Source organism: Siphateles boraxobius, unplaced genomic scaffold (genome assembly GCF_051911475.1).
Source record: "Siphateles boraxobius isolate OS27281-9 unplaced genomic scaffold, OSU_SipBor_1 59, whole genome shotgun sequence".
NCBI lineage: Eukaryota > Metazoa > Chordata > Actinopteri > Cypriniformes > Leuciscidae > Siphateles > Siphateles boraxobius.
Window position 1 is genome coordinate 251200 of NW_027509185.1, and position 23720 is coordinate 274919.

A 23720-nucleotide genomic window follows, 5' to 3' on the forward strand; every position below is an offset into this window, starting at 1 on the left:
GTGTTAACATCTATATAAGTGAATACACATTTAACCTCACTGCACCTAAATGGACCCTTATTAGGCTACGTCTAAAGGTGCACCAATGCCACGTTTTTCTATATATCCTAATCAGTGGTTAACAAACGTACTCATTACTGCAATGAGCTCATTGTTTCTGCCTTAAATTAACACATTGTTTAAATTAATACATTATTAGTTAACTCTGTGATTTGTACATGTAGGCCTACATTTCTGAAATAGATACTTGGACACAGTTACCTCTGATAACAGATCACCCTAAATTGTAATGTAGACATGCATTTTCTGTAAAGCTGCTTTGAAGCGATAGGCCTATGTATTATGAAAAGCGCTATAAAGATAAAGGTGAATTGAAATGAATTGAATTAGTATGCTCTAAAGGCTAGTATGGCTAGGCTCTAGTATGCCCAATGACGTCAGATTTTCTCCTCGTCATGCTCAACTGCACCTAAACTAAATAATGATGCAATTGAAATGAACGGAATTGACAAACCCAATTTTGGCTATAGTCTCATTTCCTTCACACTTAATAGCATAAAAGCACCAGAATAGACAATCATGCAGCATATTAGGCTATACTTGTTTTATTTTCATTATTTAACGCATTACTTAGACATTATGCATTTATTTATTAATATTTGTGAATTGATTATACAATCATCTTAATGGCTTGACCTTCAATACATTTGTTTTTAGAATAAAAAAGCAAGTTGAATGCAACATTAGCACTCCTTTTAAAACAGCTTTTAATTCATTGTTAACACAATTAATTGTTAACCAATACAATAACAGCAGCTGTGGCAGGTGCATATATATTATTATTTCGTATTTTGTATTATTATTTATATCAAAATACAGAATAAGTAAAACACGTGAATTTTCTGCAATAAATCCTTTGCTTTCGTTGTGTAGTGAACTTTCCGGAAGTACGGCGTGAAGTTCATTCCTTTTTCCCGCGCTTTGTGAGAACGAAAGTGCTTGATCACGTGACAGAGCGGTGAAGGAGAGGAGGTCCGTGGCGCGTGGGCTTGTGGGTGCAGTATGATGACGTCTACAGTCGAAGTAGGGGAATAATAATAACGCAGGTCTCTGCTGGATTCCTTGTTTACGGGTAAGGCATGCTAAATTATGTTTGTTTTTGGTATATTTCGGCGTGGTTATGCACATTAAAGCTGCGTACTAGTGCGAAAGAGAACAACATGTCGTCTAATCATGTCCGCTTTATCAGCTGTGCAGTAAGTTAGCGAGTTAGACTGCCTTAAAGTCATTCATCTTTAATAAAGTATTCCTGCTATTCTAGTTCGTTTAAGGAAGTACCATCAGTCGGCGAGTTTGTTCTATGCTACCACATTTAAAGCGCAATGTTTTAGCAACCAGAATGAGATTAATAACTCATGAAGTTTTTGATTAGCATTATATCAAGTGCGAATTAAATGTTATGCTATCCTGAAGTCACTCTGAAGTTGAAAGGGTGAGGTTGAATTATAAACAAGTTATAAAGCGACTTAACGATACATGGGTCCTTCTCGTAGTTTGCATGTACTCTGTACTCTGATTCATACAGTCAGTCTGCATTTAAAGGTCCTTCTATCTGAGAACCCTGCAGTTTAAAATAGAGTAGTGTCTTGTTACTTTCCAGAGCCCCCAGATGTCGTGAGCTCCTCTGGTGATATCTGATATCACTGAGCATCTAACCCTGCTTGTGCGAGATACAGTGGGTTCATAAAGTATGTGTGCAGTCAAAACACAATTTCTGAAAGTGCATCAGAAAACAAAATATAAATGGTATTGATTAGAGAGAGAGAGAGAGAGAGAGAGAGAGAGAGAGAGAGAGCAAATACCCCTTTTCAAGCAAAGCATTAAAAAAATACATGTTGTTGGTTAATGTGATTGTCTACACCTGTGTTGCTTGTATAGGACTCTTCTCTGATAGGATCTTTAGGACAACTGACTTCAAACCAGGGAACTAGCTATTATTTTTTTATCAATAGTTTTTTTTCCAAGATTATGAACAAACAGTGCGACAAATCGATGCATTCAACACAAATTTACTAATTTACGTGGTTGTACACCATACTTCAAACATGCATTAAAATTAGTGGTCGACCGATATGGGTTTTTTGATGGTCGATGCCGATATCTTAGAGAGCAGGGTGGCCGATATAAAGCCGATATTTATATTTATATATCAAACATATATATATATATACACACACACACTTTATATTTATATAAATCAATATTTAATAAATTAGATAAATTTAATAAATATTTAAAAATATTTAAAATAAACTGCTTAGGCCATATACTTTAGATGGCAACTTCTTGTATCTGCAATCCTATTACAGTATTTTTCGAAAATAAAGTACTTGTTTAAAAATATGTGAATAAAAAGGGAAGTAAACACTGTAACAGGGCACTCAGTAATCTGGTCATTTCAAGCGCACTGACAATCATATTTTTTTTACTTTGACTTTTGACAAGGTAACGCTAATTTTACATACAGCACACAGTGAAAACGGCATGAATATGACACCGTGGGCAACTGGATATAGCAAAGCATATTTTAAAATGAAGGATTTAAAGTTTTTCGATCGCGTCTCCTGTGAAGCTGATCTTCTGTTCGCATTCACTCACTTCGCACGGACCGACCGTCACTCGCAGTAACATGTTTATGCAGGCTACAAATGCACACTTCACAATATATTACAACTGGATTCGATTAAATCTGCAATGTTTGTGAAATTTAATGTTTATAAGATATTCAGAGATTTGTTTAAATTATGTAGATGTGCATTTGCTGAATGTTGACGATAAATGAGAAAGTATTTTAGCCTGATTGTTTGCCTTTTCTGTTACAAATAATATAAAAGCAAACATATTAATTTTTCGCATACCATTTACTTTCTTTGATTACCAGTTCTGTAGCCACCGGTTCTGTCTAACAAAGACAGAACCGTTCTCTTCTCAGGTGCCGGTGTTCTCAGCGCCACCCGTCAAAATAAAAGTCTGCAGCGCCGTCAAAATAGAACGCCGCAAAATAGCGCCGGCCAATCAGAAAAACTTATCGGCCGATGCCGATATTTAAAAAAAGCCAAATATCGGCCGATATATCGGTCGACCACTTATTAAAATGGATAAGAAAAGTGAAGATGAAAAACTGTGAAAATCTCAATTTGTTTGAAGACACTTTTTTTGTTCTTAATGCAGCAAAATTCATACATTTGTAAGTGAAACTTAAGGGATAGTTCACCCAAAAATTAAAATAATGATATTAATTACTCACCCTCATGTCCTTCCAAACCCGTAAGAGTTTCTCATTCATCTTTAGAACACAAATAAAGCTCTTTTTAATAAAATCTGAAAGATTTCTGTCCGTCCATTGACAGCTACACAACTACCACTTTGACCCTTCAACATGTTCATAAAGCGATCATTAAACTAGCCTATCCATATTAAGTGAGTGTTTTAGTCGAAACTTTTTGAAGTAACTCGATCACTTTATATGATGAACAGACTGAATTTAGACTTATTCCCATATAAACATTGATTAGCGAACATAAACAGAAGCTCAATGCGTGTGATCAAACCTCATTGGTTCTTGCAGAAGCTCAAACGTGCTGCGTAACACGAGAATGAACCTCATTGGTTCTTGCAGAAACTCAAATGTGCTGCGTAACACGAGAATGAACCTCATTGGTTCTTGCAGAAGCTCAAACGGGCTGCGTAACGAGAATGAACCTCATTGGTTCTTGCTGAAGCTCAAACGTGCTGCGTAACACGAGAATGAACCTCATTGGTTCTTGCAGAAGCTCAAATGTGCTGCGTAACACGAGAATGAACCTCATTGGTTCTTGCAGAAACTCAAATGTGCTGCGTAACACGAGAATGAACCTCATTGGTTCTTGCAGAAGCTCAAACGTGCTGCGTAACATGAGAATGAACCTCATTGGTTCTTGCAGAAGCTCAAACGGGCTGCGTAACATGAGAATGAACCTCATTGGTTATTGCTGAAGCTCAAACGTGCTGCGTAACACGAGAATGAACCTCATTGGTTCTTGCAGAAGCTCAAACGGGCTGCGTAACACGAGAATGAACCTCATTGGTTCTTGCTGAAGCTCAAACATGCTGCGTAACACGAGAATGAACCTCATTGGTTCTTGCAGAAGCTCAAACGGGCTGCGTAACACGAGAATGAACCTCATTGGTTCTTGCTGAAGCTCAAACATGCTGCATAACACGAGAATGAACCTCATTGGTTCTTGCTGAAGCTCAAACATGCTGCGTAACACGAGAATGAACCTCATTGGTTCTTGCTGAAGCTCAAACGGGCTGCGTAACACGAGAATGAACCACATTGGTTCTTGCTGAAGCTCAAACGGGCTGCGTAACACGAGAATGAACCTCATTGGTTCTTGCTGAAGCTCAAACGTGCTGCGTAACACGAGAATGAACCTCATTGGTTCTTGCAGAAACTCAAATGTGCTGCGTAACACGAGAATGAACCTCATTGGTTCTTGCAGAAGCTCAAACGGGCTGCGTAACGAGAATGAACCTCATTGGTTCTTGCTGAAGCTCAAACGTGCTGCGTAACACGAGAATGAACCTCATTGGTTCTTGCAGAAGCTCAAACGGGCTGCGTAACACGAGAATGAACCTCATTGGTTCTTGCTGAAGCTCAAACGTGCTGCGTAACACGAGAATGAACCTCATTGGTTCTTGCTGAAGCTCAAACATGCTGCGTAACACGAGAATGAACCTCATTGGTTCTTGCTGAAGCTCAAACGTGCTGCGTAACACGAGAATGAACCTCATTGGTTCTTGCTGAAGCTCAAACGGGCTACGTAACACGAGAATGAACCTCATTGGTTCTTGCTGAAGCTCAAACGGGCTGCGTAACACGAGAATGAACCTCATTGGTTCTCGCACTTCAAGCGAACATGCTTGAGCTTACGTTAACCACAACTAATGAGTGAGTTGATGAATGTTTATTTGTGAATAAAAGCCAAATTTCAATCTGTTCATTATATAAAGTGATCGAGTCTCTTCAGAAAATATGACTAAACTGATAAATTCATATGGATTAGTTTTACGATCTTTTTCTGAACTTTTTGAAGCGTCAAAGTGTAGCTGTCAATGGATGGACAGATTTCAATAAAAATATCTTTATTTGTGATCTGATGATGAAGTCTTACGGGTTTGGAACAACATGAGTGTGAGTAAATGATGACACAATTTATTTTTGGATGAACTAACCCTTTAAGTGTCCAAATATTTGTTGGTGAAAGCCTTCTGAGTCTTTATAATCCGTTCTCTAGTCCTGATATCACCTCAAGTGGAAACCGTCTATCATGATCTGGTTTGGAACTTAAATATTGTTATTGCTGAAAGAAGCGGTCTCCTCTGTGAACAGGTGTCAGGCTTTGGCGTGGAGTGACGAGTAACAGCTAAGCGAGAAGGACTGTACTCGAGAGATGGGCGCTGTGGTGTCTCGGTGGAGGGTAAATGTGCTTCAGTCACTCAAACTTGTAGGATGTAGGCAGCTATTTGATTTGAATGTGGCATGGATAAATGACACAAATATATGTTGTGCTACTCCTGTTGTCATTTTTTAATTTATTTTTAAAAACTCACTAAAATGTGTAGGTTAAGTTAATATTGCATACTAAGTAGGGCTGCACGATATTGAAGAAAAATGCGATATTCGATAACTCATTAAATAATGCGATATTCGATATGTGATACGATAGCTAATGCTAAAAGTGTGTAAAATGTTTTTAATTATCTTTAAAATATATTTAAAATGATATAACCTATATGTGTCTCACATTCTTTTTGTGACAAGAAAACAGTGTTCTACTGTAGCATAAGAAGTAAGTGTTATTTTAACATTAGTGTAAACCACAGGGTTTAGGGTTTCAGGTACATTAGGTTTATTAAACAGCAGAAACTGAATAATCAAATGCAAAAATAAGCACTGCTTAGTTTTCACTGTATGAATTAGATACTGATTCTTATTAAAGCTACAAAAGTTTTTCAGCAAAGAGCAGTGAGTGATTTTCTCTTTGTCTTTTGTTCATGACCCCAGTTATTGCAAGCTGCTGCGATATGCATACCGCGATATATACATTTGCGATATTTCAATATATTGTGCAGCCCTAATACTAAGGTACATACAAATATAAATATAGAAACTTTTGTACCTCTTACCAATTTTCAGTTGGGGAAATTTTTGTTTTATTCTTGGTGAGGGTTTGCTTTTTTATTGCTAACTCTCGTGTGTCCTTCCACAGGCCAAGCCATCCACCGTAGAGGTCTTGGAGGGTCTTGATAAGGTATAAAACTGCATGAGTCTTATCCATTTTCTGCGTGTTGTACTTTTCTGACATTGAAGGTGTCCTTATGCAGTTAAACCACGGAAGTTGCGATAGTCTTTATTTCCCTATTGTGACGTATACCCGAGTGAAACAACTTCTCAAACAAGAACAAATGTGGGCGGGGCTTGATTTTGTCTACATGGAATTGATTGGATGGTTGTGGTTTGCTATTGGTGGATCTCATGTGAGTGACAGGTTGCCTCGCCCTCGCGCAAGTAAACCCATCATAAGAGCAAGAGGGAGGGGAAGATATTTTGATTAATGATTATTTGGACTCTATAAAAAATAAACTGGTGTTAATGACACCAGGGTTTTTTTAGGTTCAGTCATGGCTCATAGAATAACACCACATTACAGACAGACACAAATGTCTGCAACAGTACAGGCACTGTGTGTAACTCTAAGTAGATATTTTAGGATTTTCTTTGGTACATTTACTGTTTAGAAGCCAAAGACATGTGATTTGTCCTAAACAAGTTTGACCCAATTTGTATAACGTGCACAGATCTGTGTGCGGGTAAATTCCATTTGTGGTGCTTGAACAGATCCGGTCTCAAGTTCTGCTTTGGGTATTTATTTATGTAGGTCATGTAAGTTTTGACAAATTTTCCTCCCGCACTTACTGTATGGCGCAAGACATTTTAAAGTTTGTAGTAATTTGGTGACTTTTTTTGACCTGATCCTGCTAAAACATACCCTCATGTCCCAATGCTGGAACACAATACTTCAGCTCATCACGTTTTAAAAAACAATGCATTACATTAACAATTGTATGTGACATAAACAAAAATTATATCGTTTATCGCAATTGTTTGTATGACAATTGATCGTGACAGGTCTACACACAGTTGTATTAATTTCCTGTTTTGGACTGAAATGTATAAACATTTTTGGCTTTGTATTCAGAACTAGGTCCTATTTTAAATTCAGAAACACCGGATGAGCCTTTTCTTGTAAGAAACTTAAGCAGGATTTCTGCAGGTGACACGACAACAGTGTGCTAAAAACTGAAACGTTTTTCCTTTTGCACATATAGATGACAACGTTGTTAAAACGATCCCGTTCACATGGATTTGCGAAAACTATTAAAAACGCTGCTTTCTGCTGCAAGGCCAGTAGATGGCGATGTCACTGTAAATAAACACTACCAGCCTATACACTGAACACATAATACACATGCGCATTACTGTTTTTAATGTATGTATGTTTGTTGTTTACAAGGAGATGATAACTATATCAAAATTTGCATTTTCAGGCCCCCAAAACACCACTGTCATATAAATGAACGGCCAAAATGCATAAAGTTTTCTGTTTTTAGTTGAAAATGGTGTTGTGTAAATGGTTCCAAAGTCTTAATTCACTCTTACACGAATTAAGGCCTTTAAAAGGTCTTAAATCAGGGCAGAATATTATAAATTCATAATTAAGGCATTCAATGGTGCATGCATAGCAAAAAATTAATATCTGCCTCTGTATTTTTGTCGAAATCCTTAAATAAAGTCTTGAAAAATAGAACAAAATTATGTGAGCGTATGCTTAACTCACTGATGGATTTTTGTTCTTGTTTTATGAAAACTTCCCTTTGAATTAAGTTGATTTTTCTGAGCCCATTGGAAGATATTTGTTCTCACCTCATTTTGATCAATTTCACAGAAAACAAGACTTCATATTTTATGCTACTATTTTTGTGAAATTACGTAGTCAAAAAGTAATGGATATCTGTTTAAAGTTGTATTGTCAAACTCTGAAGTGTTGCTAATAAAACTCCCTAGACATTTTTCACTCGACATTTACATTTTGAGAACGTATCGTTCCCTTCAGTTTATTTCTTAAATTTTCTTTACTTGGCCTTAAAAAGGTCTTTTAAGAAGTCTTAAATTTTCCTTTATAAAACCGACTGAAATCATGCTTTTGTAGGAAAGCACACATATAATTAAATATGAGTGATAATCCAAATCTGACAGTGTTTTCCGTTTGAATGAGACTAATGACATGTTTTTAAATGATCTCTCTCAGGACATCCAGGCCCTTGAGGAATGCAGAGAGAAGAACCAAAAGCAGCGGAAGTTATGGGTTTACCGACTGCTGTTGTACTCGGTCCTGCTGTACATGATCGCCTGTACGGTCGTCTACGTCTGGTACATCCCAGAGCAGACGATGGGAAAAGTAATAGTGGCGTCACCATTCTTCATATTTCCTCTGGTGTAAGTACTTTATGTTCAGTCGTCGAGTTCAGACCGTCAAAGGAACGATGGGAAATTCTGTTCATTTGGTTTTGATTCAAAGTGTCAATTTTTCCAATTATTATGACTTTTAAATGATAAAAGTTGTTTTTCCTTCCTGCAGAGTTTGGCTCCTGAGGAAACTGCTGATTTTTTTGTACAACAAACGAACGGAGAGAAACAGTAAGAATTTCCCTGTGAACCCAATAGCAAAATCTGAACTCAATACTTTTTATATTTGATCTCAATACGAGGTCAGTCTGTAATGATGACACTGTTGTTTTAAGGCCCATTCACACAAGAACGATAACTATACGTATACTACAGACGATATCGTTCTGTTTATTATAACTTGGCTCTGCTCTTTTGTCATCTCAAGCTCTTAAAGCAGGATGGATTCTGATTGGCTGTCAATGTTTTTTATGATTTATCAGCTGTAAAAAAAGTTCTGAATGTGATTCCAGCATTATCGTTTCTCTGTGCTGTTATAGTTGTGGTGTGAAATCTGCTATTCTTTTACATTTAGAAATATTTTTAACTAAATAATTATCATTAGTATTAGTTATTGTCCTTGGTGTGAATGGGTCTTTAATCATATCTTACACTTTAATTTTTGTTTTTTATTTTTATTTTGCATCTTAGATGAAAAATTAGAAGATCTGAAAGCAGAGAAAAAGAAAATAGTGAGTAATCAGTAGCAGTGTCTTTCTTTGAATGTCACTTCCTGGTCTGTAGTTAATTTTGTGCTAGTTTGTGTCTGGTTTTTTACCTGTATAGAGCACTTTAAAGTCTCCCTGTGGTGAAAATCAAGCTTTTAATGTTGTTTATATGTCTATGTGGTGTTTTTAATTTGCTTTAAGACATACCATGTGTAACTTCATAAGTCAAACTTCACTGAGTATTTTCAGTGTTTCTGGTGTTTCTGACGTCACAAACTACCTTGTAACCAATCAGATCAATGTGAAGGCGGGGCTAATTTGCATATTCATAGAACAGAGTATACTAAATGAGGCAAAGGTGTAAAGTTACTTTCAAGCCATTTTAAGGCATTAAGAAAACTTATTTTTACGGAAAAAAGGTTTAAATGTGTCGTTTTAAGGATCAAAGATGAGTTTTAAGGGATAAAACTCATGAGCCCCTCTCATGAATGTCAGGATTTTTTTAATATGAGCGATGAGCTAGTAATTTCACCCAGTCAGAGATCTTCTCTCTTCCCGTACGAGCTAGTTAGCCCTATACTAATGTTAGCACAACAACGTCCTGTTTTGCTTTCATCATATTGCGCCTCTCTGCTGTCAGTGAGAGAAAGAGATAATTTCTGCTCTTAATAAATAATCCGAAATCAATGAAGACAACGGGTAATTGGCACAAAGACTTTACTTGGTAAAGTGCTTAGCTAACGACTTGTCTTTAAATTAATAGTGTTTAGTGATGGGAGGAAATAAATCTGAGAAATTGCTTGTCATCCACTGTCATGTCTAATAACTTTCAATAATTACAGCTGATGGATTTTCGCACTCCACATTATCGCAGTAGGGCTTGTAATTATTCTATTCATTAAAGTTAAATAATTAGCACTATTTGCTCTTTCCCTGAAATGAAGTTTTTAAATTAAACCAAACAAGAGACTGCAAGAAAACGGACTGGGTTTCTTTCTGCAATTAAACTAAAAAAATAAGCAGCTCCTTTATCCGACATGGAGTGATGTCATAAATTTAATAGTTTTTTTGAAATTCTGAACAATATAAGTTTTCATTGTTAGTCAGTTGGCATCTCTGTGTGATGTAATTGTGGTTATGTGACTGTAATATTTTCTTACACAGCTTGAACAGGTAATGGAAACTGAAACCTACAAAAATGCCAAGCTGATTTTGGAACGGTTTGACCCAGACTCTAAGAAAAAGCTTGTAAGCTCCTTATTCTTAAGTCTGTAAATAAATCTATTTGCATATGTGATGGTGGATTAATGTTTTTGCTTTGTTTAGGAGTTCGAAGCTCAACCCATTGGCCCTCCGGCGACTCCAAGACAAGGCCAAGGTGAGCGAACAAGTCCTTTCCCCCTTTAAAGTCAACATGAACTCACAATTGGTGCATTTTGCATCTCATTTTTTTATTATCTTTCATCATAGTGTAATTACCTGATAACTTTCATACTGATGAAGGAAAAGCCAAGTGTCCAGGGAGAATTGTTTTAACCATGCAGCAACACCAGAGCCAACTGTGAAACAAAGTTTCTGTTATTGCAAATATAGGGTTCTTTCATCATCATGACTCCCAAGTTATGTGTATTTTTGATGGTTTTTCCTATAAATTAATTATATTGGGATTGACATAATGGTTAACGTGTTTTAGAAATGGTACGGTAAAAAATCTATGAGTGAGATCAGGTGCGCAATATACATAGACAGCGATGATTCTGTCGTATCGAAAACGCTTCGTACTGGACACTTGTGTGTTTTTATGGCCTCTGAGCGTTTTCTTGTGGTTTACTGTCAGAATCATGTGCTTTTCTGCTCAGAGCTGCGTCAGAGGCTCGTGTCCCCTCGTCCTGCTGGACGTCCACCTCCCGGTCCTGGATCTGGCCCCTCAGTCCCCCCGACTCCACTGTCTGCCCCGGGTGGGCCACCTGAAAAGGGTCTGTCCACCTCAACCCCACACGGTCTGATCAGGAGGCCTGGGACCCTGGCTGGCACTCCTGCCCTAGGGATGGGTGAGTCTCATGTCCTCTCTCAATGTCTGATTGGCTTTGGTTGGCATAGATGGGCTGGAAATGGTGCTTCAACAAAGACCTGCAGGTCCTAAAATTAACTTTTTGCCAATGGCAAATGGCTTTTTTCACAAAAGGGGCAGTAATTACACGTAAATTTTACCAGTGAAAATACACAATCCTCGTTTCCAATTTCAATACCACAGCTAAAATGACTAGCCTAACTAATATAAACAGTTAGTAATAAAAGAACAAATAATCAAATTACAAGCAAAATCACAAATACAATATAACAAAGATACAAATAAAATTAACAGTGCTTTTCAGGTACAGAAATTTAATAATCAAATGTAAAATAACACTGCGTAGTCTTTACTGTATAAATTCAACATCCTTATTAATGAATCCTTATTAAAATGACCAAAGTTATTCAGTTTAGAGAAGTGAGAAGTTTTTTCGTTGTCTGTTGTTGTTTGATTAACATTAAAACAGACAGCAGCACAAATTTTAGGCACGCATCTAATATACTGATACTGTTACACATGAGACTGTTTGCGTTCACTTCACACATAGCGATACTCGCTATTTATTTATTTTTTTACATTTTTTTGTGTGAATTTGTCTGCTCAAGTGCAAGATGTTGTGAAAGAGCTCAGTTTAATATTCGGGCGCTGTCTGAGACATGGTTTTCGCAAGTAACGAAATGAGCTCCCTTTTGCATCGTCTTGCGCTTGACTATTTAAATGGTCAAGGCTTAAACTTTCCTGGCGATGCAGTGCTGGCCTGTCAACTTTCCTGAGTGTCGTTTACATTTGTTTACGTTCCTGTTCTCACAACAGTGCATTGTTAGAATTCATAAAAATGTTACCGGCCAACTTTCAAGTTTAATTTACTCGTCAACACCGATTTTTTTTTACATTTAAAAACAAAAAAAAAATTTTTCCGAAAACTAGTCAGTATCTGTTAGGGATGTAACAATATTCAAACTGAACCGAAAAACCTCGATACAGAACCCACGATACGTATCGCGATTCTCTCATGGTGGACCGAACACGTCCCGCCCCCTGCTACCCCGCCCAGCCCTGGCTCACTGGACCTCATGTCTTGTGTACACAACAAATTCAGTTTTGTAGCCTAACCACCATTAACACCATATAATAGCAAGCTCCGTGTTTTGTTACTTTCGATAATAAGCAAGGTGTAATCTTTCAAATTCTGTCTATTTGATCACGTAATTCAAACAATAAATGCCATTTAACTTTTTGATGTGGCGTGACAGATCGCTGTACTAGCTCCTCATTTCAAGCGGCAGCGCGAGCGCGAGTAAACGCGATCATCTCTTCCTCAGTTACAGAATAAACATGAATGGACACCTGAAGGTATGTTGAAAGATACAGTATACTTACTGAAAGGCATCATAACTCGTGTAATCGCTCAATCAGTGTTTCAGCAGCGCAAAGACGTCAATAAAGCAGCTTTGTCACATAGCATTATATTTACCTCAGCAGGAAGTCATCAAGTGTCCACAGCCCTTGCACTAAATAAATGCACTATGTTAGCCTATATATTATATTTTACTTAACCTGTTAATGATATCTTGATTATTTAATGTATGTTTAAAATATCTTTCAAGAAAATGACAGCAACTGTGTAAATTATTATATTACGAATTAGAGTAAAAACATAAGTTAATGCAAAACTGCCGTATGTTCAGTTTACATGTTTTCATACAATGTGTTGATTATTATATCTAAAAAATAAATGGCATCTGAATTAGGGCTAAAACTCTAGGCTCTGTTGTTAACCTTTAATGTTATAGTAATGTGTGGTCTCCCTATATAGTTTATTATAGCATTAGCAGATCTTTTTTTTAATCCTTGTGAAACGTTTAATTGTAATTGAATTCATTTAAAGATTGTTTAAAAAAAAAAGAAGCAGTTTTAGCTTTCTAAACCCCATCCCACCGAACCAAGACGTGGGAAGAACCAAACCGTCAGTTTTGTGTATCGTTACACCCCTAGTATCTGGTGTGACCACCATTTGCCTCACGCCACATTCTCTGAAACGCCTTTGGAGACGGCTTATGGTAGAGAAATGAACATTCATTTCACGGGCAACAGCTCTGGTTGACATTCCTGCAGTCAGCATGCCAATTGCATGATCCCTCAAAACGTGCGACATCTGTGGCATTGTGCTGTGTGATTAAAACTGCACATTTTAATTCGGCCTTTTATTGTGGCCAGCATAAGGCACACCTGTGCAATAATCATGCGGTCTAATCAGCATCTTGATATGCCACACCTGTGAGGTGGATGGATTATCTCGGCTCACTAACACAGATTTAGACAGATTTGTGAACAATATTTGAGAGAAGTAAGCCTTTTGTGTACATTGAAAAAGTTTTAGGTCTTTGAGTTCAGCTCATGAAAAATGTGTTATACAATTGCGTTTAGAATTTTGTTCTGTGTGTGTGTGTACATATATAAATATTTATAGCTGACAGAAGCACATGCTGAAATTACAAATAACATTAAACATAGCTAAGACAAGTAAATGGTAATTCAAAATATTAATAAACATAATACATCAAACATAATAAATTAGTATTTATTTATTTTTTGTCATTTGATCTCCAGTCATCTACACACACACCTGTTAGCAGTGAGTGACAGGTGACACGGGCCCTGCTGCGTTCGTCACGTAAGTGTGCTGTGTGTGTGAACAGATCTGGGCCCTGTTCAAGCAAACACCTTTAGGAAGAGATTGGAAGTGAAAAGCACCTTGGCCCACTGCGGCGTCTCCATATGCTGGTAAATGAGTAAGCAGCAGGGATTCCTGACTATGCCAAGTCTGGCAGAAATGACCAGTCTTCTGGCTATGATTGCTCTTGATGTTAAATTATATTAATTATGAGTGTGGATCACAGCGGGCATGAGGAGGGAGGTCCATATCAGTGTCGTTATTAAAAGCTGTCCCTCTTATCATTCATCATCGGCCATGCAGCACTGAGCCACAGATACAGTCTGCAGTGTGCACTGACGTGTGTGTGTGTGTGTGTGTTTGCGTGTGCGCGCTCAGGAATGCACCCTCCAGGTCCTCCGCTGGCCAGACCCGTCCTCCCCAGAGATCGAGGTGCCATGGACAGGGTCATTGAGTACCTAGTGGGTGATGGACCTCAGAACAGGTGAACGGTCTATCTTCAAATCATGATTTATATCTTTACACTGAGCAGAATCAAGGTGTGATGTGATTTCTGAAAAAGGAAGCTCACCATATAATGCAGAGAAGTTCAGCTTCAGTTCAGGCAAGCCCAAAGAATAAAGATCATTTTAGCTGAATTACATTCAGAATTAAAATAGCACACATCTAAAATGTTTAAATAAGAAAACCGAAAGAACTTGGAATGCATTTCAGCTTTTCAAGCGTTTCCAAGTGAAACATTGACTGTTTATGCACCAGTAATGTTCACTGTGTTTAAGTCCTTACTCTGATTATTGGTGTACATGTAAACATAGTCATTGTTTCGCAGGCCTTGGTTTGAAGGGTTAAACAGAATCTGGATTTTATTCTTGTAATAATTGCAAGCCTCACTATCGCTGAGGGTGTTGTGAACCTACTCATGTTGTGCTACAGGCATAAATGAAACCTTGCCTGATTTGACATGAGTTTGCCGTTACTTGCCTATGCAACATACATTTATTTGTCTGACATGCGATAAAACAGATTTAAAAAATCCAAGAATTAAATTTAGTTGGTTGATATGTTTACATTTTGATGAACTGTTATGAAAAACCTTCTCTTTTTAGAAACAGTAGACTACTGTGCAAAAGGTTGGGGTCAGTAGGCCTTTTTTTATATAAGCAAGAATGCATTAAATTGATCAAAAGTGTCAGTAAAGATTTCTATTTCAAATAAACACTGTTCTATTGAACTTTATTAATTAAAGAGAAAAATATAAGGGTTCCACGAATATCTGAAACAGTATAGCTGTTTTCAACTGATAAAAATAATAAATGTTTCTTGAGTTGCAAATCATCATATTACACTGATTTCTGAAGGATCATGTGACACTGAAGACTGGAGTAATGATGCTGAAAATTCAGCTTTGATCACAGGAATAAATTACACTTTACAATATATTCACATAGAAAACAGCTATTTAAAATTGAAATAATATTACTCAATATTGTTTACTGAATGTTTTGATAATGATAAATATATATATTACATGTATATGAGATCAAATAAATGCATCCTTGGTGAGAAAGAAATGGTACTGACCCTGGGCTTTTGAAGACTGCTGAATTGTGCACAATAAGACCAGTGTGAATTTGGTGCATTTTAATGTCATGTGGTCTCTTACATCCTTAGACTTAATGTAGCTACAGACACACAGCGTTTTTTTTAAAAGCTTTATTTAATAGTTTTTCTCTTTTTATTGCAGATATGCTCTGATATGCCAGCAGTGTTTGTCTCATAATGGTATGGCTTTAAAGGAGGAGTTTGAATATATAGGTAAGAATCAGAGAAAAACGTTGGACTTTGACTGACGTTTAACTGTTCATTTTGTCACTGAGCTCTTTAAAGCACAATGAGGATGTTTTTGCAGTGTAAACGGGTCTGAACAAATTGTGAATGTGCTTCATGTTTGTTTTCATATTCATGTGTCTAAGGATTATTTCAGATAAGTTGAGTTTGTTTATCGCCGGCGTTTTAGCATTCAGATGTGCCTACTGTTATTTCCTGAACCCGGCCCGGAAGACGCGTCCCCAGGCCCCACGTCTCCCAGAATTCACCGCAGAAACCAAGATGAGCCAAGACCCCCCTGCTGTTGCCATGGAGACAGACCTGTCTAGTGCTCCACCTGCCCCAGGTACCAGATCTCCAGCAGGAGGAGGTGTGTGATGATGCTCATATTCTAAGAGACTTATGCACAGTATTAACGGTTTAGATTTGAGAAGGGGTGGGTTTGTGTGTGTCTGTGTGTATGTGTGTGTGTGTCCCTGCTGCTCATGCCCTCTGAGAGGACATTTGCTGATGTACTGAGAGCAGATCTGTGAGGTGATTAAAGGCTTTAGAGTCTTCTATCCCCCCCACAGTGCTGCCTAGTTAGTAGGGCTTTACCCTGTGTCTCCATCTCACACACACACACACACACACACACACACACACACACACACACACACACACACACACACACACACACAGACACAGACACACACACACACACACACTCCTGTCTTGCTCTCTACTGTTATTATGTGCTCAGTCAATGGCAAGTGATGACTGATGATACAGTGTGTGCGTGTGTTCAGTTTTTATGCATCTTCATTCTGGGAATTAGTTATAGCTACATTTATTTCATACATGTAAAACATTTTATTTGAATGTTTGTTTGTTTTTTCATTTGAACCTTTTTGTTCCATCCTGTCTGTCTGGTTGCTGGTTTGCAGTGAATATTCTTGTTTTTTATGAACAGCATTTTAATTTCCTTATTGTAATTTTGTACTTTGTAAGTTTCTTGATAATTGGATAGTATCATTCATTATCCCTTAGTTGTTGTAGAAGGGCCTTTATTCTAAAAAAAAATGTTTTTAATGTATATACCGGTCAAAGGTTTGGAAGAATTAAGATTTTTTAATGTTTTTGAAAGAAGCCTCTTCTGCTTACTCAGGCTGCATTTATTTGCTCAAGTACTGTAAAAACATTAGTATTGTGAAATATTATTACACTTTAAAGTAACGGTTTTCTGTTGTAATATAATTTAAAATGCAATTTATTCCTGTGATCAAAGCTGAATTTTCAGCATCATTACTCTTGTCTTCATTAGTCTTTAGTGTCACATGATCCTTCAGAAATCAGTATAATATGATGATTTAGTTTTTGCATTATTATTATTTGTCCTTATTAATAATGATTCTTATTTTTATTAATGTGGAACATTTTTGCATGCTTATTATTTTTGTGGAAACTGGTACTATTTGTCTTGATTTTTTTGATGAATAGAAAGGTAAAAATAACAGCATTTATTTGAAAAGAAATCCATTGGTACAAAATGAGTGTCTTTACTGACACATTTGATCAATTTAATGCACCCTTGCTGAATAAGTGTTACTTTTTATTTATTTATATATACATATAACTTGCCCTAAATCTTTGAATGGTAGTGTATCATGGAAAAAAAATCTGAAGCAGCACAACTGTTTTCAACATTAATAATAATCAGAAATGTTTCTTGATCATCAAATCATCATATTAGACTGATTTCTGAAGGATCATGTGACACTGAAGACTGGAGTAATGATGCTGAAAATTCAGCTTTGATCACAGGAATATTTAAAATGCATTTAAAATTGATATATTTTTTTTAATAATAAAAATATTTCCCCAAACTTTTAAACGGTAATATGTTAAACTAAAATAAATGTTTAATTTAACTTCTCATTACTGTTAACCATTTTCATCCTCTCTCTGACTTGTTCATATAATGTATTTATGGTTTTGTCGTCATAAACATAGTTTCTCAACTAGCTTAGAAGAAATAGTCATGGTGATTTGTGATTGTTAGGTTGACAGATTATTTTAAAACCACAATGAAAAATCAAGTCAAAGCAATAATATGCCTCTTTTGGCAGAGAACTATGATTGGACTAACAAGCGATGTTTGTTCTGTTGATCAGAGGGTAACGCAGCCAGTCCAGGGCATGTGAAAGCAGAAGCTGGAGAGCAGAGCTCAGACGAGAGTCCTTCAGAAGAGAAGAAGCCAGCAGATCCAGATACACACACACACACACAGCTCCCTGACGAAGCACAGGCCGAGCTCGACGTGTCCGCCATGGAAGTGGAGTAGAGTGAGGGAGAATATGCCAATAGAAACCTAAGTCTCTTCCTCTCGTGTGTGTGTATGCGTGTGGCTTTGATTTCCAGTGAAGGTTGGTCGTCTTATTCTTTACCATTAGTTCATTTGTATCCTTCTGTTTTAATTTCTACGTTATTTTGCAGTGTTATTTAATACATTAGTAAAGCTAAGTAGAAACTATAAGGGGTCAGCAATTTTTGTGAGGGTTACTTTTTTTGGGTCAAATTATTATTAGTTATGATTGAGTGTAATAGGAAAACTATATTTTGTCTTTGTTTACATGTTATGTGAATAGAACCTGTATGTAAAAGCTTAAATGCAGGACGTTCAGCACATAACGGTTTATTATTCTCTTAGTTGGCATGAAAAGCAGCTATTGACATTCACTTCCATTCACCCTCCATATAAGCACTGTTTTGTGATTGAATGTATTTAATATTTTTATTTACAATATGTTAATGCAAAAAATGTCATTCAAAAGTATATTTATAATATTTATAGTTATGAATATCCTCTCAGTGCCTGTTATTGAAATGTAGCATACATTAGGTGCTGTGCAACGAGAGATCGGTCCCGTGTTTACATGTCTGTTCAGGAACAGCCATAGGAATGTCTGTTTATTTATTACAGCATAAGAACAGTGTTCTCAGCCTCATGTGCCTTCATGTTTGAGCTGTTTCAAGATTTAAAAAGCAGATGAATAGTCAAAGAATATTCAAGCATAGCATCATGTGCGAAAATACAGTGCTGTTTTTATTATTGTCTACAAGGATTAATATGAGAAATAATAAAGTTTTTAAAACATAATCCTGATGTTGTGTTTTATGGCAAAGAAAGTTACGTTATCTTTTTTGTTTGTTTTAAGTTATTGCTTAATGAAGTGTCTACTTGCACCAAGTGCAAATAGCCCGTCTTGTTGGCAGAGTCTAATTATACTAGCTCCGCCTCCAGAGAAAATTGCGTAAGAAATCCCGCTGATGACAGAATCAGTGGCGTGGAGAGCCAGGTGGGTGATGGTAGTTTTTGATGCGGCCAACCTGAATTCGAATCCGCCTTTTTCCAAACTAATTTGTCTCTGTTTTCCCATTGCATATCAGCTCAGACAGGTGTTTATTTCAAATAAAAATTAAAGCTACAGTCCGTAGGTTTTCCTCTTTGTCGCCATTTCTGTTCAAAATCTGCAAATGCAGTTATTCGTGGAATGATCAGCTGTACGTGGGTTGTGCCTCGGCACGGCACAGCGAGGATGAACACAATGTTTGAGGAGAATGTGTGGCGGTCAGTCGGTGTGGATACTGGCATTCGCAATCACAGATTATACTTTTTGAAGTATGACCAACATAAGAATTTCAATATCTTCCACTTTTGTTCTGACCAACTAAGGGAAAAAAAGCATTGCAGTAAATCGCGCTGATTAAATCTAACGATCGCTTATCATATCACGTCAAACTGTGCAAATTATACTTTGTTCTCAAATTGTTAATGTTAACATCAACATTGCGTGACTACATTTAATGCCCTTCCGATATTATCCTTGTTTTCGCATGGGCCGGTTGCAGTCTCTTTTTTTCTGTAGCCACTCCGAAGTCTTTTGCACTTTACAGCGTGTGAATCTCCAGTTGTCACTGCTGGTGATTGTCGTTTGAACCTCTCGGGATCTGCCATTAAATTGATAAGTTTAATTATATCAAGTGCTGTGAGAAAAGGCTATAAATCTCCACCTCCAACATCCTCACACGCAATATAGCCTCTGGCCGAGACTCCTCCTTTATGTGTACAGATGTGACGCAAAGACATGCTCGAATTTCCCGCGGAAAAATGATTTTGGATCATTTTTAACTTAAAAAAATATATATATATATTTGTAAAAGTTACGGACTGGAGCTTTAATTAAAGGTACACTATGTAACTTTTTTTGTTTTGTTCTAAAATTAACAAAATTCCATACATCATCAATCCGTCTTCCAAAACATGTTTGTGTCTTCCCCTGACTCACTATGGTAAGCCTATTTTAAGCATTTATATTTTAGACCATTAGGATTGGTTTTTGCCGGAAGTTGCATACATGCATCACTGGCTGGAGCATGTCTCCTCATATACTTAAAGCAGCACTATGCAGGAATTCCGTTTTTGTCAAACAGCGACCCCTAGAGTCGCTGTAGAGTACTTGTATTTAACGTTACTGTCGTAAATACAACTCACGCAGAGCGTCTCTGCACCTATGATCTGCACTCACGGCCTCTCCACTTTATAATAATAAAGTAGCCTACCGCATTAGGCTAACCTGAGCCTAAATGCCAGATGACATCAATAGTTACATCATGTACATCGCATTATTTCATAACAATGTCCGTTATTATTTTGTTAGACATGATTATTGCAATTTATCATAATTGAGATATTGACAACTTTTCTCATGAAAATAGCAGGAATCCACTTTAACAGTGAAAGCCTGAGCGAGTGGGACTCTTGTCTGGTTCCTCGCGCTGTCAGATTCTCGTTACCTTTTTCTAGACTCTTCCGACCGCGCGCGCTTCGTTTTTTTTCTCCATTCTGAAAACGCAGGTCCGATATTTACTCGTGTCTGACTCCTCGCTCGGTCAGTCTGCCGTTTATTCTTTCTCTGTTCCTCCGACAATGTTTTTTTAGCTTTCTGTTTCTTATGTGCCAGTTTAGCCATGACGATAGTTGTTCTTATTGCTAGCCGGATCCTGGATGGGGGCGTATACACGTATAATGTGTGCAGTGCCGTAAAGCAATTCGTTACATCGCGAGAGCTGAAATCACGCGATACTTCCTGACGCTGAGGCTGGCGGTCCGCCGGCCCAAAGTTGCAAATGCGGTTTTTCCACTCACAGGGACCAGAGGGGGGCGAGACGACCTCCATTCAACCCGAAAAGAGTCATATAACCATTCCAATAACTCTGAAGCTGTTCAGTTAAGCTAAAAAAACTGCATAGTGCTGCTTTAAATGGAGAAAGTTCACGTGTCTGGTGTGGGAGTGGAAGAGGTTAGTGGTCACGAGCAGGAATGACATGGAGCCGCTAAATCTGCAACCTCCGGGGAATCACCTGTTATAAACAAACACTGAACCGAGGAGAGTCTGCTGGAGAAGAGAGACCGAGACATAAAACAAGAACCAACATTGGCTTGGCTTTTCAGAGAACTGAGGGATTTGAAATGTAAAATCGACACAGAGATGGTGTTTTTAATACTCTTTATTACTCAGGTGAGCTTTACTGAACAGATAAATTGAGATGTAGCTCTCAAGCAGAGTTGATTGACAATCATTATCTATTGTGAAGGCTCATTTCATTATGGTTGTAATTGTGCTGGTATTTATTTGAAAGGACTGTGACTACAATGCACTGAGATGCAAATAATATCTGCCACTATTTGAACTAAGTTTATGGCATCTAACAACTATTTAAACTTGGTGCCAAAAAATATTTTTGTTGCTATTTTAGCCACAGCCTTTTTAATGTGAATTGATTCACATTTCAATTCACATTTATTTGTCTAGCGTTTTTCACAATACACATCGTTTCAAAGCAGCTTTACAGAAAATGCATTTACAATTTAGAGTGATCTGTTATCAGAGGTAACTGTCTGTTACCTAATGTATTATCTAATGTATTTCAGAAATGTACATATACAAATCACAGTTAGCTAAAAACAATTCAATAATGTATGCAACAAATACATTTAAACAATGTAAGAATTTAAGGCAGAATCAATGAGCTAATTGAAGTAATGAATACTTTTGTTAACAAATGATTATGACATAGAAAATTGTAGGCTATAGAATTGGTACACGTTATTATTTTTGTTGTTGATGATGAACACAATCACACAAATGTCAGTTTCTTCCCTTTTTTTGTTTTTTAAATATCCATTATTCTGTGTTTGAGAGTGAATGGGGTCATGTTACGCAGGTAGATGTGTGTAGTTATTGGTTGTAGCTGGTGTTATTTGTGTGTAGAGATTGCCGGTCAGTGGATCTGCCACTTGAATGGATAAGTGACCAAGCTCAAGTGAGCGTGAGAGAGCATCTGTGTGCGCTCGGCTGAAATAGGCTTTTCCATCCTGACACCGAGACGCATCGAGAAGAATGTGTTAAAACACAGTCCATTTTCATTAGAGAGCCTATTTTAGCTTGTGATCATTTTATTTTAGCTCATTGATCATTTCAGACAGTATTAGATAATGTGAGTGACACACAAGCCCAACTGAGCTTGATTACTTGACCCTCTTCATTTGCAACAACAGCGCTATCTCTGCCCCCTTGACACACACTTGTTCCCTCGCTGCCTCTCTCTCTCAGGTCAGTCTCTCGCATTTGTCTTTGGGATTTTGTAATGCATGTTTACAGATACGTGACCCCCTGAGCGCAGCAATGCATCACTGTCAGCAGGACAGTGGCACCTGATTCCTATAAACTGACCTCTGACAGCACACAAAAAATAACCCGTCAATAGGACATTTGAACCTTTCCCAGCAAATATGATGTAGATCAAGTGTTGGTGAATTACTCGTGAGGTGTGCGCTCAGTATAGCCCACACACCCCCCGTTTCATTCAGAGTCAAACTCCTCACTACATCATGCTGAGAAAGATGACATTTATTTTCTTTGACATCTATGGTAGTGCGCTGTCAGTAAAATCATTTTGTGTGTTTTGAATTCCCATCAATTTAAAGAGTTTGCGAGCCGCGCGCTCAAAGACGCTTTTTCATGTTTGCGGCACAATCGTTTTTTTTTATTGAGGACTTCTCTCAGGCAGATGGAGCGATTAGATATGAATCCATCTTGATACTCGCCTCAAGAAAGATTCACATTTCCAGTACTTCAAACTAATTTTTTCTCACCATCTCTCCTTCGCTTGATACATCTGTTCGGTTAGGAAAAATACAACCTCAATAGGATGTTGTGTGGAAATTGAGAGTGTTTTTACGGTGTTTCAGAACAACAGCAACCAAAGATTTCCAAGAGATACAGTCCCCACTCTCTTTTCATCAGAGGCCTAGCTGGTTTATATACACAGTAAAAAAAATTAAAAATGTTTGAAAAAACTTTTGGGTTATAGTACCTATTGGGGCACTATGTTGGGTTATTTAAAAAAAATTGGATCATTTTTTTATCGTAATTTCTAGTAAAAACCCAATGCATTGGGTTAAAATAACAGTTGGGAAGGTGCTATACCATCATTGGGTTACTCGTTGGGTTATTTTTAACCCAACATTATTAAGTGAGTAGAGAATCCCTATATAGGTGGAGAGAAAATATAGTGAAACATGCATATTTTCGGCCAGTTTTTGTCCACACAGGAAAGAGATTCCATCTGCTCTCTGCTATTAGCGACCTACTAATTGATTTTCACAGATGACAAACGAGCCGCTGGTTTGCCGAGCGGAGGTGATCCCGACCCGGTCGTGTCGGTCCGCACCGGCATCTATGGATTCTCTGAGTGCAACCCTCTCCGATTCACCTCGCACGTCTCTCGACTCAGATTTACACTGATCTTTTATTTATTCCC

The 23720-nt window shown here is 37.5% G+C and overlaps 1 protein-coding gene across 2 annotated transcripts; it reads left to right on the forward strand.

Annotated features, from left to right (window-relative positions):
• The first annotated feature begins 997 nt into the window (after positions 1 to 997).
• lnpa (limb and neural patterns a) lies at positions 998 to 18993 on the forward strand. Of its 2 annotated transcripts, none has more exons than XM_077206956.1 (13): positions 998 to 1132; positions 5435 to 5522; positions 6315 to 6356; positions 8415 to 8602; positions 8745 to 8803; positions 9263 to 9303; positions 10444 to 10527; positions 10606 to 10657; positions 11139 to 11330; positions 14406 to 14511; positions 15772 to 15842; positions 16045 to 16224; positions 18008 to 18993. In XM_077206956.1, exons 2-13 carry the CDS (start codon positions 5496 to 5498, stop codon positions 18175 to 18177), a joined length of 1212 nt encoding a protein of 403 aa, XP_077063071.1. In that variant the 5' UTR covers positions 998 to 1132; positions 5435 to 5495; the 3' UTR covers positions 18178 to 18993. The 2 variants fall into 2 exon arrangements, with proteins under 2 accessions (XP_077063071.1, XP_077063072.1); XM_077206957.1 differs by having other exon boundaries at positions 1010 to 1132; positions 16045 to 16200.
• Positions 18994 to 23720: the final 4727 nt, after the last annotated feature.

Excerpts from the sequence above, each read along its gene's own strand:
- lnpa (XM_077206956.1), top strand. The coding sequence starts at position 5,496 with ATGGGCGCTGTGGTGTCTCGGTGGAGG. Across the intron at positions 5,523-6,314 it reads CTGTGGTGTCTCGGTGGAGG|GCCAAGCCATCCACCGTAGA; the intron begins GTAAATGTGCTT and ends GTCCTTCCACAG. Across the intron at positions 14,512-15,771 it reads GGTGATGGACCTCAGAACAG|ATATGCTCTGATATGCCAGC; the intron begins GTGAACGGTCTA and ends TTTTTATTGCAG.